At 43.5% G+C, this 25,822-nt stretch overlaps 2 protein-coding genes and 1 long non-coding RNA gene across 4 annotated transcripts in view; 2 read left to right on the top strand and 1 right to left on the bottom strand.

The window, feature by feature from the left end:
• On the top strand, positions 1 to 8,041 carry Psma4 (proteasome 20S subunit alpha 4). The gene is made up of 9 exons (XM_004872093.4): positions 1 to 292; positions 1,516 to 1,541; positions 2,298 to 2,340; positions 2,844 to 3,006; positions 4,769 to 4,846; positions 5,160 to 5,248; positions 5,692 to 5,822; positions 6,392 to 6,515; positions 7,641 to 8,041. The coding sequence occupies exons 2-9, from the start codon at positions 1,539 to 1,541 to the stop codon at positions 7,793 to 7,795; spliced, it is 786 nt and encodes a 261-aa protein (XP_004872150.1). The 5' UTR covers positions 1 to 292; positions 1,516 to 1,538; the 3' UTR covers positions 7,796 to 8,041.
• Positions 8,042 to 20,680: 12,639 nt separating this feature from the next.
• Positions 20,681 to 21,535, bottom strand: LOC147828347 (uncharacterized). Its single transcript, XR_015450947.1, has 2 exons — positions 21,391 to 21,535; positions 20,681 to 21,184 (listed from the first exon to the last, which is right to left on the bottom strand). It is a non-coding gene; the product is annotated as an uncharacterized LOC147828347 (long non-coding RNA).
• Chrna5 (cholinergic receptor nicotinic alpha 5 subunit) overlaps positions 21,296 to 25,822 on the top strand; it is a 31,476-nt gene continuing 26,949 nt past the window's right edge. Inside the window, exon 1 of one of the 2 annotated variants that reach the window (XM_013068247.3) lies at positions 21,296 to 21,606. In XM_013068247.3, the coding sequence (XP_012923701.1) occupies positions 21,525 to 21,606 (82 nt within the window). In that variant the 5' untranslated portion in view covers positions 21,296 to 21,524. Of the gene's footprint in view, positions 21,607 to 21,709; positions 21,916 to 25,822 lie in introns of those variants that run through there. The other variant, XM_021250075.2, reaches the window with a different exon arrangement.

Raw genomic sequence — 25,822 nt, 5'->3', positions numbered from 1 at the left:
GGGCACAGGCGGAAATTGCTGGCGCTCCAGGGCTGGACCTCTGCGCGAGTAGGCACCACAGCACCGTCCGGAGCCCGGCCGGCCAGGCGCCGTCTACCCTGGATACGTTTTGAGCACCGCCTTCCCGGCCTATAGGTCCTCATCCGAGCTCTAGGGGACTTCCGGGCCGCTCTGCGCATGCGTGGCGGCCATATTCGAAGTGGTTCGCAGGCAGCTGCTTTGGTTCTCGCTTCTTGCGGAGGAAAGCGGTCGTTGTAGCTGTGGATTCTGATTCTTCATTGTTTTCTCTCCGGTGAGCCTTGTCCACCCTGAGGGCTCGCAGAAGCGTGGGCGCTGTCCCTTGGGTGGGGGTTGTGAACTTCGAGGTAGCTGGTCGGCCTGCAGCCGCTGCTGACAAGCTATGGGACGATGACTGTGCACCCGCCTCCGCGGAGTGGCCCCTGCCGGTTACCCTTGCTCCCCCCCCCGGGGCCTGAATGGCAGGGAGGGTCTGGCCAGGCCCAGGGAGACGGTGGTCAGGACCGAGGGCTCGGACAGGGCCGAGTGGTCGGGGCGCCTCCAACCCTGGTTCCCCAAGACCCGAACGTGAACACCTCTGGATGTGTGAAGTGCTCAAACTCGTGGAGCACTCGTGGAGATGCGGCTTCTAGTATTTACACGCAGATCAGACCCCTGCCCTGCCTCCTCTCTGTGCCCTTCGGCTGCGCTGCCCAGGAGCCCCCCCCCCCCACAACTGCTTGTGGGAGCCGAGCCACGACCGGCTGCGCTGCCTCAGCCTTTCACCAACTTTTGTGATTTTTGTAAACTACCAGTTTCTGTGGCCCTTGGGCTCAGAGTCTTGGTGGAGCCCACCTGACCAAGACCCCTGCTTACGTTTCCAGTCTTAATTCCTTTGATTATCTGAAGTACTTGGGAATATGGGCTTTGGACTGAGGTTTGGTTTTTCTACTAAATCACATTGAATCTTGGCTGTTGTCTTTTGCGAAAATGGAAATGATGCCCAGGCTTACTCTCTGCACCTACCCTTAAGGTCAGCAACCCCCCCCCCCCAATCCCCATGAAACTTCAGCCAATGACTCTTGCCCATTGAGCTCTCCTGCTTTGTATCCTTTGCTTATGCTTTATCCTCTGCCTGCAGGGCCCTTCTCTCCCTTCCTCTGTTCTTCCTTGTAGACCTGAGGGTTTTCAACTTGTTCTGCCTTACCAGTCTCTCAATTCATTGTCTGTATCCTTTTCTAAAAAAAATACTTTATTGATTTTCTCTTTTCCCACCCCACCTTCAGTGCCTCTTTCCACATTACTTTATAACCTATGTTCCTTACACCTGCCTGCCAGATTATAAGCTCTCAAGACAGGAATTGGATGTATGTATCATGATTTTCCAACATCTAGATAAGTGCCCAGTACTTAGCAGGTGCACAGTGAATGTTAACTGAATAAAACAGATTTTTAGTCAGGAAATGCATCCTAAATTATGAATTTTATTTTAATGATGATCCTGTTTTCTTTTTACAGGAATTTTCTAAAGTTCAGAAACCATGGTGAGTTAATAACACAAGCTAGTAAACTTGGCTGAGGAATACTATTGCTTGCACTCAGCCTACGCTTTTATTGGTACATTTTAGGTGTACAGTATAAAGACATTCATCATTGGAGACATGCACCTTTACATACTCTCTTGATTCTTATTTTTTCCCCATTCCCCTGCCCTCCCTTCAACCCTTCCATCCCTCCCTATTTACAGAGACTTTGTTTCCTTTTTTTCATTTTCTCATGTTAATTCCATTCCCTTCTTTCCTTTCCCCTACCCCTCCCACTTCCCCTTCCCCTTTGGCCCTTTTCTTCCTATTTCACATTATCTATTATACCTTTTAGTCCTTATTTACACTTTCAGTTTCTCACACTAGAGAAAGTATTTGGTATTTACGTGTGTGTCCTATTTATTTCACTTAAGAGTATCGCCTCAATGTCCATCCATTTAGGAATAAATGTCTGTAATTTCTCTTTTTTGATGGCTGAGTAGTACTCCATTTTATTAAAAAAACCACATTTTCTTTATCCAGTCTCCAGTTGATGGGCATTTGGGCTGTTTCCAAGTTTTAGCTATTACAAACTGTTCAGCTTACAGTCTTGCATGAGAAAATTGAATGGAATGGAAGGAGAATTTTGTGGTGCCATCAGCCTTATCAGCTCCCACATACTGAACTTTGTGCACCATGCGTTTTGTGATTTGTGGGCTTGCTGGAATTGGCTAATTTTCAGTGGGCAGAAATCACTTGTATGTTTTTTCTTTGCAGTCTCGAAGATATGACTCCAGGACCACTATATTTTCTCCAGAAGGTAAAATAGAAATTGTTCAATCTGCCCCAAAGATTTTATGTGTATGTTAGGCTTTAATCAGTTAACAGTTTATCCCGAGCATCATTTGGGCAGCATGATTGTTTCTGTACTATTATGAGCATCACTCAGGCAGGTGTTGAATATTTTTAAGATATACCATACACAGAAAAATTATTGAATAAATTTGATAAAATTGTCATTTTATATTTCCCGTTATAAAAATTAACAGAAAAAAATGCAACTTTTGGTCATTCTGTATTTAAGTAATTGTCCTGGTAAGTGAATGGTTAAAAGAAAAAAAAGGAAATGTTTCTGCAGTTGCTAAGTTCATTCTTTTTACACTTGTAAGTAACTGGTCACTAAGTTGATGACATTATGCTTCATAGAAAGGTCAAAGTGGCCCTGTTATTTGCAGCCTGCTCGTGTCATTGTGGGTTCCTCTTGGACCAGTGATATGGGAGCACCAAGGAGCATCCTGGCTTCTCACTGCTTGTGTTTTATAGGTCGCTTATACCAAGTTGAATATGCCATGGAAGCCATTGGACATGCAGGCACCTGTTTGGGAATTTTAGCAAACGATGGTGTTTTGCTTGCAGCAGAGAGACGCAACATTCACAAGCTTCTTGATGAAGTCTTTTTCTCTGAAAAAATTTATAAACTCAATGAGTAAGTATTAATTTAGGAAGAGTTTTAAGTATTTCGTTTTCTCACATAAATGGGATCTGCCTGGTTGGGGAGGGTTCTTCTGTGTGACATGGTAGATTTGAACAGTTTATTTTTACTTCTGAAAACTTGTGCTTTTACTCTGCTTGAAATCTCCTTGAAGCCTAGAACCACCTGTTACCCCTTTTTACCTCTGGAAGCATTTATTATGTTTAGCTACTTTTGGGGAGGGGGTGTGGACTAGGAATGGTACCTAGGGCTTCACACATGCTAGGCAAAATTACTGAGCTGCATCCCCAGCCCTTACTGTCTAACTACCTTATTTATTTATTTTTTAATTTAATTTAATTCATTTTTTGGTGTATGTTACTTCTCTGAAATGCAGAGCTGGAATAGTGGAGAAACAGCATTGTATTGTTTAGTGTTAGACATATAGACTAAGTAGTCACGCAGATCTGGGTTCAAATCCAGGCCCCACTCATATGAACTGCATAGCCTTGCACCAATTATTTAACTTCTTAGGGTCTCAGACCTCTTAGAGTAATTGTTAAAGTCTAATAAAAATAAAATAATAAAATGAATGCAATAAACTAGCACAATGTCTGACATGTAGCAGCCTTAAAACTATTAAGAGTAACTATTCAGGACTTTTGTTGAATGTACTGTTTACTAAAGAACAGGCCTCCTAGAGATCTGGGAACATTTTAGGCATAACCTGTGAGATTTCTGTTCATTTTGGATATGCAGAACATTGTAGTTATTGGAGAGCCAGCTGTGCTGGTTAGAAACTTTCCTTCAGGGTTGGGCCTGGTGACTGCTGGTCACTGAGTCTGAATCACTCAAGTGAGGTAGTATCATCCCCCACATAACCACTTTTGGGCCTGCTTTGCAGATGGAGGCTTGAGTTGCATAGAGAGCTTGGGTGTCTAGGATATAGTAGAGCTAGGCAAGGCTCAGGGTATGGAAGAAGGAAAGGAAAAGCAGCCCTTGTGGGAGGCTGGTCCTGGACTTGCTAGGCATCTTGTGAACTCCCCTGCTCTCATGGTCCCTCACTCTCACCTCCATGAGCCAGCCTTACAAGGCAGGAGTACAGTGGACCCCGAGTTACGACCGGCCTGATGTACAAACTAACTTGGGTTATGACTGGAATTTTAGTTTTAACTTATGACCAGAGTCTTGCGTTATGACCCAAATGCTGGCCTCTTGTGCTTCCAGATAGTTCCAGATACAGATTTAACCCTTAAAGTGTTCTGGAAGGAACATCACAACATCCTTACCTGTGTGGGGTTGAGAGATCCCACGGCAAGTCTCTAAGGACACTGAGATCTGCCTCTATACAGGAGAGAGACTTTGAAGGCTGTGTAGAGGAGCCTGAGTTTCAACCAGCCCTCAGGAGTGAATTAAGTTCGTTAGTCAAGGGTCCACTGTACTACTCTAGAGCATAAGGGTAATGTGTCTATTCAGCAAAGCCTGTTTCTTTTTTGGGGGATTTTCTTTGGTGTCCTAGTGCTCATTCTCTTGCCCTATTCAAGGATGGCAGTGTTAAATGCATCTACTAAAGGATTTAGATTGCATTTGTTTGTCATTTGTGTTGAATGATATCAAGTAAAAATCTCTTACAAAGATAAAACTACTGTAGCATTTTTCTGAAGTGTGTAGCAGCTTAAGAAGTCTGGCGAGTTCCTAATAGATCTTGGTACTTCTTAATAGTCATAATTCCCATACAGTCACCTTCCTGCTTACTGATCAGTGTCTTCTCTTCAAGGGACATGGCTTGCAGCGTGGCAGGTATAACTTCTGATGCTAATGTTCTGACTAATGAACTGAGGCTCATTGCACAAAGGTAGGAACATAAATACCAATTTCTAATTTCTGATGATAGGGAAATTAGTTTAGCAGTTTCTAAGGAGAGCTTACTTTTGCAAAGTTTAAAGTCACTAAAGATCTATTCATTGACTATTTTTAAGTTTTTTAGTTAAAAATATAACATGCTACAGCAACAGTGTTAGGATGTCGACTTTCCCTTCTCTCTTTCCTCTTCAAATACATTGACAGTTATGTTGGCTTCATGGCATAGATTTCTTTTCAGAGGACATTTTCCTTAGAGTCTGTGTGTTTTAAAGAAAACTCTTACTATGCCAATCTCTTTATTCTAGGTATTTATTACAATATCAGGAGCCAATTCCATGTGAGCAGTTGGTTACAGCACTGTGTGATATCAAACAGGCCTATACACAATTTGGAGGTACTGAGTTTTTTGGGAAATTTTAATCCAAAAATTGAAAATGTTTTATGAATGGTAACCTTTTTTAAGACAGTAAAAAAAAAAAATTGAAAATCAACACTTCATATACCTGCTTCGTGAAGGAACCTGCTTCCACTAGGTAGATTTCATATGCTGTAGTAATAGGATATTGAAAGGCAAAGTGACATTTTCAAATCTGGAAACAAATTCTCTTCACATAATAATGAAATTCAGCACTGGTCCTCTGTGTCCTCATTTCCTCTCCTGGCTGCATCCAAATCCTAGAAGCGGAAATGCAATCTGTGATAGAGCTTATCTATAGTGGCCAGAGCACAAAGCAGTTTATGAATGCCTAACTTCCCAGGAAAGGGTTTAGCGTGGGTAACTATGGTGATACCAAATCGAGATTGTTAACGTTTTTGCCTTCTTTTCCTTTGTTAAAGGAAAGCGTCCCTTTGGTGTCTCGTTGCTGTACATTGGCTGGGATAAGCACTATGGCTTTCAGCTCTATCAGAGTGACCCCAGTGGAAATTATGGGGGCTGGAAAGCCACATGCATTGGAAATAACAGTGCTGTGAGTATTTCCTGGTGCTGTAAATGCTACCAAAGGTTTGATAAGGCCCATAAAGTTGAGGTAATGATGAATGTAAGCAGCATCTTCAGACAGCTGCAGCAACCTTCAGGTGGTATGAAAATATCCATGATTACTGTTGCAGACAGAGTTGCAGGTACTGCCGACGCACCAGTGTTGTCTACATTTGTAATTAAATACTAGTTTTCATTTAGAAATTGTGAAAATAAAGATGCAATGTAGATTTTGATGTCTTAGTTCATAGACCTCCTGAATTCTCGCCTGGATCCTTCAGGGCCTGAGGACCTAGGTTAGGGACTCCATTTGTAGAGCAGCAGCATCCCTCTTCTCACCCCACCTAGTATCCACCCTCTTTGCCATCAAAACTGTTTATACTGGACGTAATGCCAGTAAAGCTTCAGGGATTGTTCTTCTAAACCAGTGATGGTGAACCTTTTAGAGCTTTCAGTGGTAACAGCTGGCTGCAGCATGTGTGCTATAGGTTCACCACCACTGTTCTAGGCTAATCCATATTCCTAAATGCAAAGACTTGTTAATTCTTTGTTTCGTAGGCAGCTGTGTCAATGTTGAAACAGGACTACAAAGAAGGAGAAATGACTCTGAAGTCGGCGCTTGCTTTAGCTATCAAAGTGCTGAACAAGACCATGGACGTTAGTAAGCTGTCTGCTGAGAAAGGTGACTCTTGTCCCTTCCTTTTGTCATATGATTGGGCAGCTGTAGTGTTGGCTCTTGAGTGTATTGTCCTAGTTCATGGACGTAGCAGCCTCAGAGTTAGGCGGCTTTATACTGTGTCCTAAACAGGGATGCTTGGGCTTCATGAGGTTAAGTGATTTGACCAAGACCAGCACTGCTAAGTTGTGGGGTCACACGATCCCACACTTCCTGGACCTCACCTTGAATGTTCTCAGCACTCAGAAACCTGGCGTGCTCCTTTAACAGCAAGACCTCTCATTAGTAGTATTGATGCTTCTGTCTGTGACAAAGTGTGTATGATTATGTGTCGATACTTAGATCTAATATGTTTTGTCTGGGTCAGAACTTTTGCATGATTGTACCCTGTCAGGTTTTTCTGGATCTATCAGTCTTTAAACTCATGTTAGCAATATCAAATACTTCATTCAACTTAAGTTGTATGACTATATAAAATAATACTTGTAAATAATGTTTTTCAAAACTTGTGGTTAATTAAAGTATTAGTTTGGTGTAGGATAACTTCACTCTTACATTGTTGTTTAGAAAATGCCAAAAAAAAAGAAAAAAAAAAAAGAAAGAAAATGCCATTTACTTACAGATTGCCCTCTAATGTTGTCTTCTACCTAATTTCACGGAAGCCCTACTTAGAAAATCTTTCCCTTTTGTGTATCAGTCAGTCTGCCTTTCTTACCCATAGCCATGCCATAGAAGCTGCTTTTTAACCGTTATTTTGAAAAGTCTCTAAAAGAAGTATCATTACTGGCCGAGAGTTCAGGGTGTCCAACAAGAAGAGTGTGGGTCCTCTGATGGGCACAGCTAACAGCAGGCCAGCATGAATAGTACTGACTGCACTTGTCCCAAGGGAATCGCAGGTGGTTGCTGAGAAAGTTGGGATGGGGGAGAAGGAAGATATGTAGGCAAAAATAGTATTCAAAACAATGTGAGAGCAAAGTTACTTTGTTCCCATAAATGTATCTGTGAATAGTAATTAAAGCATAAAATGTGGGAAAGTAGTGAAGTAAAGCTTGAGCACTTCAGAAGAAAAAGCCCTGGCACATGGAGTTTGCTGGGTCCACCTGCCTCTAACACAATTGTGTTTGTTTTTAGTGGAAATCGCCACATTAACCAGAGAGAATGGGAAGACGGTGATAAGAGTTCTCAAGCAAAAGGAAGTGGAACAGTTGATCAAGAAACATGAGGAAGAAGAAGCTAAAGCTGAGCGTGAGAAGAAAGAAAAAGAACAGAAAGAAAAAGATAAATAGGAGATGGAATCAAGGATTTCATAACTCGTGTGGGGCACTCTTTAAGTGTAGACATTGTTCTATTCTTCCAAGTCCAAGAAGGCTTTTTTTTAAAAAACAAAAAACTTGGACAGTGGAGAAATAAGACATGACCTAGTGAATTGGGTCCTTGTCTCTTTATTGTAATGATGATGATGATCACTCTTCATGGACATCTTAATTGCACACAAACCCCCTTTTTGGAATAAAATTTGGAAAGAATGGAAACAGTGAAGGAAAAAGTTCTCTGTAACAGTAATTGATAGATGGCAGGACTGACACTTACTGTCATTCGTTATGGGTCCTGTGGTTTATGTTCCTGTCACAGTGGGTGGAGTCCTCGGGCCAGCTGAGTTACCCATGCTGTACCCTGTCCCAGTTGAGGGAATGGCTTTAGAACTCAAACGATGTCTGAGGAGAGTCAGAATTGATGTGTGTGTGTGAGCTTTCTGTTGCTGTGACAATGCCTGACAGGAGGAAAGGTGGAGTTCTGGTGGTGTTTTTTTTGGTACTGGGGATCAAACTCGGGACCTTGCACTTGTGAGGCAGGTGACAGAATCACTGAGCTAAATCCCCGGCCCAGGAAAGGCATATTGACTGTTTCAGAGGGTTCAGTTCCTGATCACTGGCTTTAGCACTTGTAGACCTGTGGCAAGCTGCACAGGAATGTCGGTAGAGGGCATGGAGCAAAGCTGCTCACCTGGGGCAGCTAGGAAGCCAAGAGGAAGAAGGGCAGGAGCTGGGGACAAGATGTCATCCCCAAGGTCATAGCCCTGTGACCCATTCACTTCAACTAGACCCCTTGTCTGTGGTTTCCATGACCCCCCCCAACTGCCATTGAATTAGGATTAATCTGTGGATGAAGTTACAGCCTGCCCAACCCTGGCACCTTCCTGAGGCCTGACTTAGGAGCACAGAAGACTGGGGACAGGTAGATCTGACGGCACTGTGTGAGGAAGGAATTCGAGGCTCTGCAGCTAGAACTGAGGCTACCCAGTCGGCAGCTAAACTTCCACGGACCATAGGATGGGAGAAGTCAAAGCTGCAAAGAAAAAGGAACTGAGATGGGAATAGCTGTGACGGAATGTCGCTGCCCAGCTCTGCTCTGATTTCTGGGACCTCATAGAAGTGGCTTAGGCTGAGCCACCTACAGTGTGGTCCGTGGGTCTGCAGCTGCATCACCTGGGATCTGCTGGGAATCAAGGGATGGGGTAGAGCTGAGTGACTCATATGCGTGCGCACTGAAGTTTGAGAATGTGCTCTGCATATTCACATCACCTGGGGAGATCCATGCAACTCTGCCTCTGAGGTGGGACCCAGGAGAGTGCATTGCAGTGGGGATGGGAACCAGACCAGGAGGTTCACTCAGCCTTAGTGCCTGACTCAGCTGCTATGCCTCGAGCAGACACGGTCGAATGTGCTTAGGAACTGCAGTTTCTTGAAGTTTTCTGTGTGGGCTGTGTACCCTAATCCCTTGTGACTACTTTTTTTTTTGAGGCTTGTAAATCAGTACAGCTGACGTTCATTATTTCTGGTAGCTGTGTTCCACAGTCACCACCAGGAGTGGGGGTGTGGCTCGTGGAGCTGAGGCCGGAGCTGGATCCCTTGCACTGCCAGATAAGCCATGGCAAGAACTGAAAGAGCAGATTCGGAGCCTTTGCACTGGGAAAAGCCCTGAGCTGGGCTCCCGCAGGTCTCCAGTCACAGCGTTGTCATCAGTTTGTATCTGATTTCGTGTGTGTTTATACTTCACACAGACTAGGCTCACTAACAGTCCTGCCAACAGCACTATGCCTGAGTGTACTTTCTCCGTAAGGCCATCATAGACCATGTGCTGGGACACTAAACAGTACCTCAGCACTGTATTTGAAGATCACTTCACACACTGAAATTGCCAAGGTAAAAAATGAGAAAAGCATGGCATGAAGCTGCTATGAACCCCCACTTACAGTTTCAAGGCAAAAACCAGAAGGTCAAGTGTCGTCCTGTTAGACCCCAGCTACGATTGTTCTCCTCGGGCTAGTCTTAAAAACTTTCACCAACCTATGCATATTGGCAAATGACTGAAAGTACTGCTGTCAGCAGGTGGGGTCCAAGGATGTCCCCGAGAGAGCTGGGGATCTCAGTCTGGCCCAGATAAATTCTCTACTCACATCACAGAAGAACTTTACGATGCAGCGAGTGAGGCATTCAGAGAATGAGAAAGCGAGGGGAAGAGGAGAGGACCCCGGCGTGTCGTGAGTACCTGGAGGGGCCCATCCAGGTGCAGACCTTCAGCCCGGCCACTCCCAGTTGGGCAAGGCCAGGTTGTACAGATTGGCTGAGCTGGCCAGGCTGTGCTCTCATTGTCTCAGAGAAAGCCTCGTGGCCTGGGAGCAGTGAGGTCTCCAGGAGAGAGTATCCCTGCTTGGGAGGAGTAGCCTCCGTTCCATCAAGGGGTCCTTGCTTCCACTTGTGAGAGGTGACCTCATCATGGGGGTCTGCTAGCTGTTGTTTTTCCTGGAATCTGAGGTGGCTGTTGGCTTGGAAACTCTTGGGCATTGCTCCAGGGGAGTCTGGAACTAGATATTGTAAAAACTGCCAATTGGCTGTCCCTGTAAGCCGTGGAAATTGCTTGTTTGCTCTTATCTTGGGTTCCTCAGTATTGAGTGGGGATGAGATAGACTAGGGAATCGTAGAGCTAGTAAACCTTGTCATACAGACACTCCTTATATGACTAACATGCCTACATGCAGAGCCATAAAGGGATCCAACCCAAAGTTTCAAGATAATAAGGGAGACAAAAAATTGAATTTCGTGTCTCCTTATCTCTCTTTATCCTACCTTACTATGAATATTGATATGGGGGTCACAAGGAAATTTCTGTGAGTAGGCGGGTTCCCAAACATACAGTCTGCTAATGAGGATTGGTTGTACTCTTAAAATGAACTTCCTTCAATCTTGTCACCCCAGAAAGTACAGAGATGAAAAGCAAGCCAATAAATCCAGCCATTACCATGGAGGGACTAGGGGTGACCTAGTTCAACACACTATAGCCTCCCTCTCATGTGGACTCTTACAGCAGCCTCCCAGCATGTCTCCTGCTTCCACTTCCTGCCCTACATGCAGTTAACACAGTAGCTAGAGGGGTCCTTTTGAAATACAGTATGTGCTGCTGCTTTGCCCAGCACCTTCCATTGGCTTCCTGTCTTCTCAGTAAGAGTCAGGTTGTTCGCATTGGTCGTGACACACCTTCTCTCCTGGCCCTGCTGCTGCGTTTCCACCAGATCTCTTCCTCACTTGCATGGATCCAAATGTGTCTCTGGCAGTCCTGGCCTCCAGGCTTCATCCTCACAGGGCCGGTGTTCTTGCCAGTTCTGCTGCCTCGGGGTGCCCTGCCCTGGGTATCTGTGCTGCCCACTGCTGTACAGATACCCTCCTCTGGCCTCAGTCTGGCTACCTCTATAACAGACCAATCTGTTTTCTATATCCCTTTCCCTGCTGCGCTTTCTCTGTAACACTCATCACCAGCTGGTGTATTTGTCTGTCTCCTGCAGGGGAACAGGTTTCATAGGAGGAGTTTTGTTTTTATTCTGTGTCTGTGTCCCAGTGAATAGAGCAGCAACTGATGTACATTAGGCAATGTTGATGACAGCCTCTCCATGTGCGGTAATGAAATCCTAAAAATTCCTTTTCTAGCCAGGCTTCTGTATCCTGACCACCTCTCAGGACCCTAAAGTTAGGACAATGTCTGGAAGGCCATGTTGGTAAAGAGAGCCCACTCCACAGTGGTGGCAAACCTGTGGCATGCATGCTTTAGCGGGCACGCAGATCCCTCTCTGTCAGCATGAGAGCCAAGTGTGTGAGTTTCTTCTAAACTAAAACCTCAGTATCCAGGTTTAATTGCAATGTTGGTGCTTTGTGATAAATAAGTGGGTTTGGGGGTGTAGTTTGGGCCCCTGGTCACTAAAAGGTTCACCATCACTGGCCTAGGATATTTCACCACCACATTAGGAGTCAATCTTCAGAATTTGACCCTAACGATGGACCATTTTCAACATATTCACTCTTTTGCTAATTCACACAGGACTAAAGCGAAAGTGTGGGCGCACAGAGGCCACCCCAAAACTGTGGGGTTTTATCTCCTGCTCTAGAGCTGTGGCCTAGAGGTAGAGTTCATTGTGAAGACCCCTATGCTTAATCCCTGGTATCACTACAGATAGACAGGTAGGGAACCAAGGAGAGCTACATTTTACATCTTGGGTCAGTCTTTAAAATCAAAAGCTTTAGCTGATTTCACTTTGGACAACTTCAAATCATATTTTTAAAATTAAGCTCCATGAGAAAAAAAACCCCTGTATTCTTGTGTATAATTTTATTTCTGGTGTTTTCCTTAAGGCTCCTGAGTTTCTACAGTCTAGCACTTTGAAAGTTCCATGAAAGGATTTGTTTTAGCAGTTCAAAAATACTCTGCACTTAAAAAAAAAAAAAGAAGGAAAAAACAGGCCTATTCCTTTCTCTGTGGGATACTCACCGTGTTCCTGGTGATGCTGGTGCTGGGGACACACGGTGAGTGGGACACCCTTGGTTCCTAACTGCAGGCAAGGTGGCTATAATCCTGCTCACCACTGTGGAGCAATGCCAGATTCCAGGTCTGTGCACAGAGGAAAGGCAGGGGGCAGCATCACACAGTCATGGAAAGAAGGCCTGCTCTCAGCGGGGCTGGAGCGCAGCCTGTTGGGGAAGACTGGCGATAACACCAGGATGAGAGGCAGACAGCTGTGCAGGTCCTGGAGTCCATGATTTTGTGCTCTCTATTAGGCAGAGATCACTGAGATTTTCCAGAGAATAATAAGCCCAATTCCTATGTTTATAGCTGGGAATTCATCATAGCTAATCTTAGAAGCAGCCCATATGTCCATCAATAGATGAATGGATAAAGAAAAAGTGGTATTTATACACAATTGAATAGTACTCTGCCACAAAGGATACATTTGAGTCATTTGTAGGAAAATGGATGCAGTTTGAGACTACAGTGTTCAGTAAAATAATCTTAAATATTGCTCAGTTTGTTTTATGAGAAAGCCGAAGTACAAATAAAGGGCAAAATAAAAGATAGATAACAGGAAACAGGAAGATAGATCTTTTACAAAAAGGATCTTTTACAAGAGATGGAGGGAGAGGGGAAGAAAAGGAAGAGGATGAAAAAAAGATGTGTTGTATACATGCGTCAACTCCCCATGATGTCCTGCAAATGTGGATTAATAAAAATTAAAAATTTTTTAAAAGAAACAATTACGGGGCCGAAGATTTAGCTCAGTGGTTCCAGCACCTGCCTTGCAAGTGCAAGGTCCAGAGTTCGATCCCCAGTACCAAAAAAAGAAACAAATAACTCTAATTTGTTTAAAACAATGATTCTGGGAGTCCAGAAGATGGATTAGACTGAAGGAGACAGAAGGCTACTGAAATAGGCAAGGAAGGATGAGAAGCTAAGCCTGAGATAAGGGAGCAGAAGGTGGGGGGCTGCCATGGCGGGAGGGATGGGAGAGTGGGTAAAGGCTGACCAGGGTCCAGTCAGCCCTGCTACAATCCAATCCCCCAAGGCATTGTGGGATCAGATGAACTTTCCAGGGTCTGATTTGTTATTGTTATAACCTGAAAACAAGAAGAGACAGGTACAGCTCGGTAAACAGTGTCAGTTATTACATTAGGGCGCACCCATATCAAACGCTTTCTCCATTTTTCCTCTAGACTTTATTTGTATTCTTGTGTGTACTGTCTGTTCATCTCCTTTGCCCAATTCTATCAGTGTTCAAGTTCTCAGAGTTCATTTATGAGTTCTTTTAAGGGTAGCTCTTTATCATTTATATTGCAAATGTTTTCTCATTTTAGCATTTGTATTTTTGTTCTTGATGTTGACATACTGAAGGGTTTTTGTATTTATATGCAAAGTTATCAATCACAGCTCTTATTGTTGGTATAATGCATATAAAAATATTTCCCCATGACATGTATAGCAAATTTGTGGTTTTATCACCTTTTAACATACACTTTAAATACAAGTATAATTGTTGATTTTTTTTTTTTTTGAGACAGGCTTGCCCAGGCTGGCCTTGAACTTGCCACCCTTCTGCCTCAGCCTCCTGAGCAGCTGGGATTATTGGCTTGCACTACCATGCTTGACCTGTCAATCTATTTTTTTGTTGTTGTTCATCTATTTTTTAAAGCCAGTATTTAAATTAGTCATGCAACTTTAATTTTATTACTCAGACTACTTGGGAGTTGTCTCTTCTTGGATGAATTCAGAATTACATGAAATAAGATCATTACTTACCTTTCTTGGTTGGTTGGTTGGTTTTGGTACTTGGAATAGAATCCAGGGCCTTGCATATGCTTGCCAAGCACTGAGCTTTGTTTCCAGCCTGTTTTTATTTTTGGTAACAGTTTTCCTGAGCTGTCATTCACATTCCATCCCATTCACTCATTTAAAATGTACATTTGAATAACTGGTATATTCACAGAGTTGAGCAACCATCACCACAATCAATGTTAGACTCCTTTCCTCACTGCAAAAAGAAGCCTTGGACCCCTTTGCCATCACATCAAATCCCTGCCATAGGCAACCACAAATCTCCTTTATGTCTCTACGCATCTGACCCTGCATACAAAGGGATCATATAATGTTTGACTTTCTGTGTCTGACATCTTTCACTTACCAGAATGTTTTTGGGGTTTGATACAGTCTGTATCAGGAATTCATTTGTTTGCTTATTTACCAGATTACAGATCTATTTCTTTTCATTGCTCAGTAATGTTCCATGGTATGTTTATTTCTATATTTTGTTAATTCATTCATCAGTTGATGGATACCTGGGATGTTTCCACTTTATGGCTATTATGAACAATGCTGCTATGTACATTTGGAATAAGTTTTATTGTGGACATGTGTTTTAATTTATTTTGGGTATATACCTAAATGCAGAATTTTGGGGTTACATCTGGTTTATTTTTTCATACCATACATTCATATGAGTGATAGAGAGTTGAAAAGTGGTCTGCATTCCCCTCTTTTTTCCTATAAGGGCCTTGTGAAAGTGGAAAATGGGTTGAATAAGTGTATGTGATTTTGTTAGTTATCATCAAAGTGGGTCTCGAAGTTGAAGAGGTTTACACTTCCCTTTCATCTTGGCAGGAAGAATCTTTTCTGTAAGTTCTTTTATACCTAACGGGACGAGAAGCCAAGTCTTAGATTCTGTTCCTATGAGCATTACATAATAACATTCTCTGAAACACTCAGAGTCATGCTGGATGGGAGAAGCAGGATAAATCATCTCCCAAGTCCTGAACAATCTACTGTTTTCTGATTAAAAAAGCAAGACATGATCATTTTGGAAAATTCACAATTCCCTTTGTCCTTGGAATAAAATTCATCTCTTCATCCTGACCACAGCCACACCTTGCACAGCTTGTCCTAGCTCGTTGATAGTGTTTTCTATTTTCTTCCTCTCCACCTTCCCTCGTGCCCAGCTCTTTTGTGATTTAGGGTCCTCCCCACTATTGGAAAACTCTTCCCCTGCATTCTGTGCATCTGTCATTTCCTCCATCTCTGGTCCTAACTCAGTTCACCTGTCAGGAAGACATTTTTTTTTTTTAATTCAGAAAGATATTTTCTGAGCACCCAATCTAAAGTAGAATCCCCAACCCCTGTACTAGTACTTTCTGTGTATTTCCTCAATTTCCTACAAATTCTGAAGTCTTCTTGTTTGCTGTCTGCCTTCCTTCCTCCCCCGGGCAGTAAGTACCACGAAGGCAGGGAGATTTTCTATCTTGTTCACTGCTTCCTCCTTAGAATTTGGCATATAGAAGATTCTCAAATATTTATTGAATGAGTAGCTGGAAAGTGATAGAGGAGTATTCAAAGTCATGTTTAACTGATACCAGATACCAAAGGTTGCACACCTTGTAACATGCCAAGAGTGGTCTGTGTTCCCTGATCTGTTGTCCCACTGAGCATTGGAAAGAACGCATGTGTGGCAAAAACACAAGCAATTTCAACTCTGCTTCACCAACAACTGAGAAGATCAGTTATAAGAGATCAAAATACGCTTCTCTGTATAGGTGATTTCAAGTGTTTCCCAGTTTTCAGAAAATGGAAAACACCTAACACGAGTCAGGCATGTTACAGAAGAACAGGAACAGTTGAGGCTTATGTGAGACAGTTGTGGACCTGGGAATTACCAAAGGTTTCTAACTTTAAGAGATTGGATCAGGTGGCTCAGATTTAGATTAAAGATAATCAATTCTCTGGAACAATCAATACCATGCATTACTCTAACGTTCCCAGGGAGCTCTTTATTTTGCTGCGAGGTTGCCCATCTGCTCTAATTTCTTATCCATATAGGAATGTTGATGTCCCTTAGTACTGCAGGAAAATGAAGCTAGGCGAGAACCTAAGTCTTCACTAAATAAATTAGAGGAGTGGATAATTAGAGCAGAGATTCCAAAGAAGCAGCTCTATTTTGGTTTTGTTATATCCTCACTTTCCTAAAAGCACTGTGGTGGTTCACAAATTACCACGTAGAAATGAAATGTATTTGATTTTTATTTTTTGTGCCTTTTAAATTTTTTTTTGAGACAATGTCTCCCTATGTAGTCCAGGCTGGACTCGAATTTATGGTGATCCTCCTCCCTCAGGCCCCCGAGTGCTGGGATCATGGGCGTCCACCACCAGGCTTTGTTTTGTTTTGGTTTTTGTACTTTTAAAGATCAGAGTTTCACGGCTGGGGATTTAGCTCAGTGGTTCCGCCGCCTGCCTCAAAAGTGCAAGGTCCCGAGTTCGATCCCTGGTACCAAAAAGAATTTCATAATATTCCTGGATTGAAGTGGGAATAATCTGGGAATAATTAAATTGGCCATCAGTGAATTAGGTCCTAAGATGGCGTGAGCTGTAACACCTAGAACATCTGTGGTCTATACTTGCAGTGTAACTTGTACCTTGGACTCACGTTTGGCATACATAGCCATGTCTAGAAAAACCTCTCATGTCTAGAATAGAAAGTGTGAGGAAGATGCAGACTCCATACTGGGTAAGAATATTTAAATTCTGTCTTTTGCACAGAATTGAACATTTACAGTTGTGTCTTGAAGATATTAAATACCTGTCTTTCTTAAAAGGGCATACGCGCTGCCTGCTGTGCAAGCACAAGGACCCAAGTTCGATCCCTGGTACCAAAAAACAAAACAAAACAAAAAGGGCATACATTTCTTGTTCGAATTTATAATAATGGCTACTGTGTTCTTTCCAATTCATCCACCCTCGCACCATAGAGTGATTGTACTTACTTTCCTTACTTTTACTTGACCCAAGCTCACTCTGCAGAGCCTGTTTCTTTTTCTCCTTTTAATAAATGTAAAACCTTGCTACCATTAAAACAAAGTTATAATAGTGTATCATTTATGGAGAACAGATCGTGTAACACAATCATATTTATATTATCCTAACTAATTTATGAAGTATAAGTGTTGAGCTCTTGTTTGTTAAATACATATGGTGTACTGCATCCATGACAGGGGTCCCATGGGATTATATTGCTCAGTGCTGTCACACCTACTTGACATTCACACATAGAGGTCACTAATGACACTTCTCAGAACAAGGCCCCAGGGTTAACTAACATGTGATTAATTGCAACTCGGCTGAAGAACTTCACAGAAATCCAGATTTATTTTAAAAGGAAAAATCTTTTCACAATGTGATTCACCACTCTCAGACTGAAAAGCTCTGCACATTTAGAGGACATGGGATGTTGTACTGGATTTTCCTAAGGTGGAGATAATATCTTCATTTTTACTAAGACCTGACATTTGTCCAGGATATGTTATAATTTACTGTATAGTAACTGAATTGACATATCCTTGCTAGCTTTTGTCTTCTATTGGTAATTGGGTCTGTGACATTGTGATATATATTATTAAATTCTATTGGGATAGCTGAGCTTTATATATGGCTTATATTTTTGTAATATTTGATTATATGTACTACTACCATATTTAGGTATAACAATGTAATATGGCCAATTAATTTTCTTTCTTGGAGCTCTCTGCATTAAAATATGTCTGCACTTTACATTTTGGTTTTGGTCAAATGGCCCTTGAAAGAGATTTTTTTCTTTTTATATCATTTTTTTTGAAAGATTGCATTTTAATATCATATCAATACTTTTTTCTTTTAATCTATAAAAATGCATTTAATTTCAGCAGTAAAATTGACAGCATCCATTTTTATCTTTAATTAACTTTTCAGTTTGGCTTTCATTTTAAAGGCTTACAGCAGAATTTATCACCAAGGCATAATAGAGATGATGAATGGAAGATTTGGAGAAGCTGCCTAGCTCTGGATTTAGCTCAGTTGACCCCATTATAAAAAAAGAAAAACCAACAACAACATTGATATAAAAGATGACTTGCTAGACCACACCACACACCTATGCTAACATTTATTTTGGATTCCTGCTATTTTCTTCAGGCTCCTAATTCCCTTTCCATGTGCCCTGTTTTAACTCCAAAGTACCAACTGCTTGCGAGGCAGGTGGCAGAACCACTGAGCTAAATCCCCAGCCCTCAGCTGCCCTTTGCTTAGGAGTTTGTCAGTGCAAAATCACATCAGGGAATGATTGTCACACAAATAATAATGGGTACTTTTTATTGGATTACTGGGTACTCTGCTAAGCACTTCACTAATTTCATCCTTCTGCCAGGTGGGTTTTTAGGCTTTACTTTAAGGCCCAGGAATGGGGTTTCATGAGAGAGATTTAGTGTAGCGAATGAAGTCAGGTCATCTAGGTTTGAGTCCCAACTCTCCATTTTCTAATTCATTAGCTGTGAGATAGTGGGCCAACGAGTTAGTATTCATTTATTCACCCAACAAACATTTTGGGGATCTAGAGTGTGCTCAGTATACTGGGCCTCACCCAGGAATAAAGCAAGCACAGCTGCTGCTGGTCTGGGGCTGTTATCTGGGGGCAATCAGACCCAGGGCACACCAAAGAGAATGGAGTGACAGATTGTGGCAATGTAGTGAAGGTAGGGAACAGGTGTTGATGGGGACTAACAGGCAAGGGCGTGGAGGACCCAATTTAGACAGGTGGGTGTGCTGTTGGAGAGGGGACAGGCCCAGCTGGAGCAGGGGTAGGAACTGGCAAGGGGGGAGGAAGAGTAGGGTGTGGAAGTTGTGAGGGCAGGGGTTGGGGGCTCCTCTAGGAATCATGACCAGGACTTGGGGTTCTGTTTTTGTTTCAGGCTGTCACTTGCAGGATGTGCTGGAGGGTGCAGGGGAAGAGACTCAGCTGAGAGGCTGGGTCAGGAGTCTAAGCTAGACACGAGGACAGGAGAAGCAGGATACAGATCCAAGGTAAACTCAAGATAAATTGTACTTAATTTTTTTTTTTTCCTTGAAACAGGATCTCACTATGTAGTTAGTTCAGACTGGCCTTGAACTTTTGGCAATCCTGCCCCAGCCTCCCAAGTGCTGGGATTACAGGTGTGCACCATCACCATCTGAATTGCACTTAATGTTGAACCAGATCAGACATGGTGGGTGAAGCAGAGAGGGGAACTAACTTCCAGGATTTTAGCTTGAGTAATGAGTTGGATGGTAGAACCACTGTTTGAGATGGAAAGAGGAAGAGGAAGAGGACAAAGTGGTTTGGAACATATTAAGTGACACATCCACATATTAATGATGTTAAGTTCATAGTCAGATATCCTGGAGCTCAGAGGTGATATCAGCACCTGAGTATGAACTTGTTTGTCAGTACATAAATGGGATTTAAAGCCAGGAAAATTGATTAGATCATGGAAGGAGTACTTGGGACAAGACATCAGGTCCTGGATTTAAGTCTGTTCCTGCCATCACTATTCTCTTGCTCAGTGGCTACTCTGTAAGGTAGGTAAGGATAGGCTGATTGGGGCTGGCATTTTTGACCTCTAGTTTTCAAGGCTGATTATTTTCCATCTAGGTCTTATTTTGGGGCGACAAGGTAGTGGAGAACATAAGATTTATAAAGAAATGGACAGTCCCTTTGGAAGTTGGTGGATAGATGCTACTTCAGGGGAACTTTGTAGGTGGCAGCTGCAGCAGCAAGCAGCAGTCTTCATTGTCTTGGGGCTTCCCAGTGTCTCCTAGCAGTGAGAAGACGCCTGTCATCAGAGTCAGGTGCAGCCACCACATCCAGCAACGAGTAATTGGCACTAGGAATCCTTCTAGGGAAAAAGAAAAACCCATCCAAGATGCATACATTAAATTCCGTGATTATCTGCTTGGATTTTAAAGTGCCCAACAAATTACACAGTGTGCTTTTCACTTGAAAAAAGAAACCAACAGCTAATAGTGTTTTTCACAGACTATGCAGATGAGCATTTTTCCTGTGGTAATTGATACAACACCCTGGGGAAGTCTAGAAGTTCTGATTATGCTTACAGTGGCTGAGCAGACAAACACCGAATTCTAGTTTTGCTACCCATAGGTACTGTGACCTTCGGCAGTTATTCCACTTCTCTCTTTCAAATCCCTTAGCTATAAAAGCAAACTAGCACTCTGAAGTCACCCAAACACTGTGAGGATGAACTACATAAGGGTCTGTAAGGTGGTGAATTCTTCAGCATGAAATATAGATCTGCAGTGAAGGGTTGCTAAGTGCTGTCTTTCATGCCTGTGCACAAGTGTTATTAATGACTGGGCTGCTTATCACCCTTGCATCCCTTTTCTGTGCTCTTTTCGTTAGGTCCTGTTTAAGCACACCGGCTTCCTTAGCTATTGGGTTTATTTTCCCGGTGCTATTTAGACCTTAACTGAAGAAGGTTGCCATTGATGTACTTTGCGGCCAGATCTCATTTTTAGCAGATTTATCATGTTTGGCTCATGATACATCTCTGAGGTGCCAACCCTGTAACGTCTGTGAACAGTAAGGGCACGCTCTGCTACTGCAGTTTAGGGTAATTTGCTTGAATCCCTTCAACCAATGAAGCTTTCTAATCAATTACGAACAGAGGCATGAGATGCAGGGCGGGGCCCAGGGAGTCCAGGCATGATTCCAGCTGTCAGCGTCCATCTCCGTCAGCCTGCTAAGTCTCTGTGGCAGATCAAGGCCCTGATGTTTACACATGTTAATTGACGGCTACACAGTGGCCCTGGCCGCATCTGAAGCACCTCGTGTCCGTCCCTTGAATAACAGAATGGGTGGAAGAGCTGTAGTCACCAGCTGTCCAAATCCTCTAGTGTAGTCTCCTCTTTCAAGGGCGAGAAAATAGGCCCAGAGAGGAAGGACGACGTGTCTGGGGTCGCCTTGCAAGTCCAGAACGTTAGGTCTCCAGATGGGGTCCACTTGGCGCGCCCTGCAGCCCCACGAGGAAGGCAGGCCCAGAAAGGTAAGCGGGGCCGGGCTAAGGGGCGGGGCCTGGGGGGAAAGGCGGAGCTAGGAGCAGAAGGGTCGAATCGGAAGCAGGACCGGGAAAGGGAGGGGGGGGCGTGGACAAGGGAGCCGCCTGGGCGGGCTCCAGAGCTTGGCTTTGGGCGCGACCCGGGGAGGCAGTGCGCCTACCGCTCCCTAGCGCCCGGAGCCTCTGCTGAGGCGATCTTCGCGGAGAAGAGGCTGTCGGCGGCATTCGTCCTCTCGTGGCCCCCGCTGCCCGCGTTGCATCCCCCGAGGGTCCACCTTCCCGCAGGGGCCGGGCGATGGCGGTATGGGCATCGGGGCACCGCGTGCTCCAACTGCTCCTCCTCGTCCCTCTGGTCGAGGGGCGCAGTGAGCCCGGAGGTGAGGAGATGGGGGCGGGGCCAGAAGCCGAGGGGCGGGGCGTGGTCGGGAGGGTGAGCAGTGGTCCCGCGCCCCTGTGCCTCCGGTGCCTTGTGTCCGGTGCGCCCCCGCCCCTTGACACTGCCCCCGTGCCGGGCTCGTGCCAGCAGCCGCGGTTGGTTGGGGCGGACTCGTTTACTGCGGGGCCCGCAGCTCCGTCCCGCGTGGAGCGCTGGCTCCTTCAGCAGGAGACCGCACGAGCTCACTGTGACGAGGGTGAGCAGAGGGAATGCCGAGTACCACGGCCCGTCTCGTCCCTCCTTCGATAAGGTTTCTGAAGCTCAATTCCTGATTTTGGGAAGTACAGCAGTAGCGTGGGGGACTAGGATGATTAACTGCGGGATTCGTTGCTTAACGTAGATGGAGAGAAAGAAGGCGAGTTAAGTGAAATCCTGCACAGTGACAGTTGAGCGGGAGGACAGGAGCGTGGCTTTGCAGCCAGACAAACCTGTGTTCGAGTTCTGGCCTTGGAGCAGATTAGGACACACGCACGCACAGGGCCTGACAATCTAGAAAATGGTAATTCCATATCCTTTTGCGGTGAAGGTGGAAATTTGAAGATGTTTTATCTGTTCTAATGTAAAGCATTGTGACAGCGTTGTAAATAGCTCTCTGTTCATGAGTTACAGTTCAATGTTATAACCAGAGATGATTACTTCCTTTTTCCTGCCCCCACTTAGTAAGTACTTTTGTAATAATCCTCTTTTTGTATTACATTTATACTTTCTTTTCTCGTCCCATGTGAATGTCTAAGAACGGTGATTCTTACATTTTTCTTTGTGTGTCCAAGACTAGTTTATTATAGTAGCCTAGTAAATGTTTGTGAGAGAAACCAATGGAGCAGTAAAACGCACTGGATAGTTCGTCCCCTGATAGGCGAGAGGTCATTAAAGGTTCTCTCTTCCTGCTCTGAAATCTTGAGGTTTTATGTGTTCTTAGTAAGTGATCACCTTGAAGAAGTCAGTGATACTGTATTGAATAGTTTGGTATTGATGTCGAATTACACACTTACTTGGAATGTTAATATGCTTTTGTATACAACCGCATTGAAATCCCGGAGTCTGAAAGTACAGTGGAGTCCAGAGACCTGCTGCTAACTGGCTGTGCTTCCTTGGGCATGTTCCTTGACCTTGCTGATTCTTTATTTTCACTTCTTTAAAATCAAAGGGCCATGGTAGATGCTTTTTAGGTCCTTTCAATTGTAATTACTTTCATGTTTGCATTGCATTGTTTTCACATTCATCTCAGATTCCTATAATAACTCTTCTTTATGGTTTTCTTTGAGTCAGACCCCAGGAATAGAGACAGTCCTTTCAGCTAACAGTGGTACCTCTTTGCCTGATGGAAGGTCACGGAGCTGCGGAAAGTGGCCCAGATGGCAATTTTGTCCATATTAAAGCATAATTTACTAGTACATTAAGATAATATAAGTCTTTTACACTTGATCTTAGCCAAAAGGCCGAGAAGAGATAAGATAAGTCTTTTAAACTGGCCTAACTGTGATGGGGACAGTGACTTATGGAAACCAGAGTCTTTAGTCAGTTTTATTAGCTGTGCGACATTTTAAATGGTTGCAACTATTTTTAGCACATGTAGTAGCTGAGTTTTTAAAGGAAATAAAAGGGCTGGGGATTTAACTCAGTGGTTCCACCGCCTGCCTCAAAAACAAGAAGGACCCGAGTTCCGTCCCCGGTACCAAAAAACAAAAGAGAAATGAAAGAAAATAAAATAATTCATAGAAAATGAGAGCTATAAAGCTGTTTTCTTTCCACCTTTAGTTATTTCATTAACATTTTCAGAGGTTAACAAATATACATCTAGTGGCTTAGAAATTTTCCCTCTAGAACATCATTGGTATAGTTTTATAACGTCAATAGAATATTTTTTTGGTACTAGGGATCGAACTCAGGACCTTGCTCTTTCAAGGCAGGTGGCAGCACCACTGAGCTAAATCCCCAGCCCCAGAAGAATTCTTTTTAAGGATTCTTTTCTGTTTTATGTTGAAAATTTTAATTTAAATATATTTTGTTCACAATTTAGGGAAACACGGTATTGTTTCTCCTACTATGTCTAACTTAGTGACCTCATGCTCTTTTCTTGGAAAGTACAGTTATAGACAGTGGACAGTACTATAAGCTTTTGGATTTTTATTTTTCTTTTTTTCTCTTTTTGGTACTCGGGTCCTTGCGCTTGCGAGGCAGGCAGTGGAAGCACTGGCCTTCCTTTGTTATTTTGAGACAGGGTCTCGCGCTGTAGTTTGGGCTAGCCTTGAACTCTGGGCTGGATCCACCTATCTCAGCCTCCCTCCCCAGTGCGGTGATTCTAGGCCCGCACCACTGTGCCTGCCTGAGCTTTTGGATATTATACACTACACGGAATTAGGCAAAACTTTTTCTTCTCTGTCAGGATTTCTCAGCTTCTGAAAATATAGGACGAGAATTTTGTTGTGGGGGAGTGGAGTGTCCTGAGCCTTATCAGGCACCCTGACTTAAAGTCTTCTGCATGAGATGACACTTAAGCACCCACAGCACATGTCTTCAGATATTGTCAGATGTGCCCTAGAGGACAAAAATGTCCCCCACCTCCCCACCCCTGAGAACCTCGCCGTGGATTTTCTTGACCAAGGATCTCAAACTTGAACGTGCACAGGAATCCCTGGGATGTGGATGGGGTGCAGGTGCTGACTCGGCACCCAAGGTCCCTGTTTCTAACAAGCCTGAGGTCCTGGTGGTTGTTGGTCAGAGCTCCATGCTTGATGTAGCAGGGCTTTCATCTGCTCCCCATTAGGTGCCAGTGGGTGAATTCTCAGGTGGATCCGATGAAAGTGATTATGGAAGCAGCGACTTTATGATGAGTTGTAGCCCAGGCAACATAGACTGACAGGAGGAAAGCAAGCGTTATGCCACTCTCCTGCCAAGCCGCTGTCTCCACCCTTCCTTCCAGTCACTGGGCATAGGTGGACAGTTCTGAGGAGGACATCCATAGCACCTTATCAAAGTCATGCAGGCTACACAACTTCACATGCTGCGAGTGTTTTATTTCATATGCTGTGAATGTGCTCATTCATAATACACATTTATTGCCTGTTGAGAAATCTGTGGTCCCAAATTAAAGTAGTCAACTCTGATTTACTTGATCTGATGATGCTTAAATTTTTTTTGTCTTCTCTTCCTGAGAACTATTGACTAGACCTGAATTTAACACTGCCTAGAGTCTTTTTCTCACTGCAAGTGTTCTTGAGCGGGCAAGATGTTACATTAAATTTACTGAAGCATATCAATTACAGCATCACTTTATCCTGTAATTCTGTGATAAAAATCAATGTAAAATATAGTGAAAATCCTGAAGTGAAAAAAAATCCTCTGCATTTCATCTGTGATACTAAAATAACGATTGGTAAGCATACTTATTTGCCACATTGAAAATGCCTGACAAAATGCACATTTATTTCCCCTCACATTAACAAAGTGGTTGTATTTGCTACTTTATCTTACTGTTACTTTGTTTTGTTTTGTTTTGTTGGTACTGGGGATCAAACTCAGGACCTTGCGCTTTCGAGGCGGGCGAGGGAACCACTGAGCTAAATCCCCGGCCCTATCTTACTGTTGCTTAAAATAGCCTTCCTAGGACTGCTGCAAAGAGGGTTTTTATAAAAAGGAATTAAAAAGTCACTTTTTGTATTAAAAGATATAAGGAGACTTGGGAGCATTAACTACTGTAGGAATGCCTTAATTTTGAATTGAGGATATACAGTATCACTCTTGTGAACTGCTTTAGGTAGATTTATTTCATTTTCAGAGCAGTCCATGAAGAAATTGGGGAAAGCTATTGGCAGCCGCTATTTAGTAAAATTTAAGATGTACATACTCTTGACTCAGCAGTTCCACGTCTGAGAGTCAGTGCTTGCATAAGTATGGGAAAATAGATGTCAATTACAACATTTTCCCATTGTAACATTGTTGTAGGAAATCTGGACCTGGAAAAACAAACCCACTCAAAAGAGATAGAGGAAAGCTTTATTTGACTGGTTGGCCCAGGGGAGCTAGGTACTCCGTAAAGACCTGGGCTTCAAAATTTAAAAATGAGGGAGTTTTATACAGTAGTTTAAGTTGGGGTGGGCTTGGGATGAGCGATAACTTAACTGTCTTTGAGATTAGGGCTTTCTTCAGGAACAGGA

Source organism: Heterocephalus glaber, unplaced genomic scaffold, assembly GCF_053883595.1.
Source record: "Heterocephalus glaber isolate CG9 unplaced genomic scaffold, H.glaber_assembly_v1.0 deba00001140, whole genome shotgun sequence".
NCBI classification, from domain to species: Eukaryota; Metazoa; Chordata; class Mammalia; order Rodentia; family Bathyergidae; genus Heterocephalus; species Heterocephalus glaber.
This window is presented reverse-complemented; position numbering and strand designations above follow the sequence as displayed.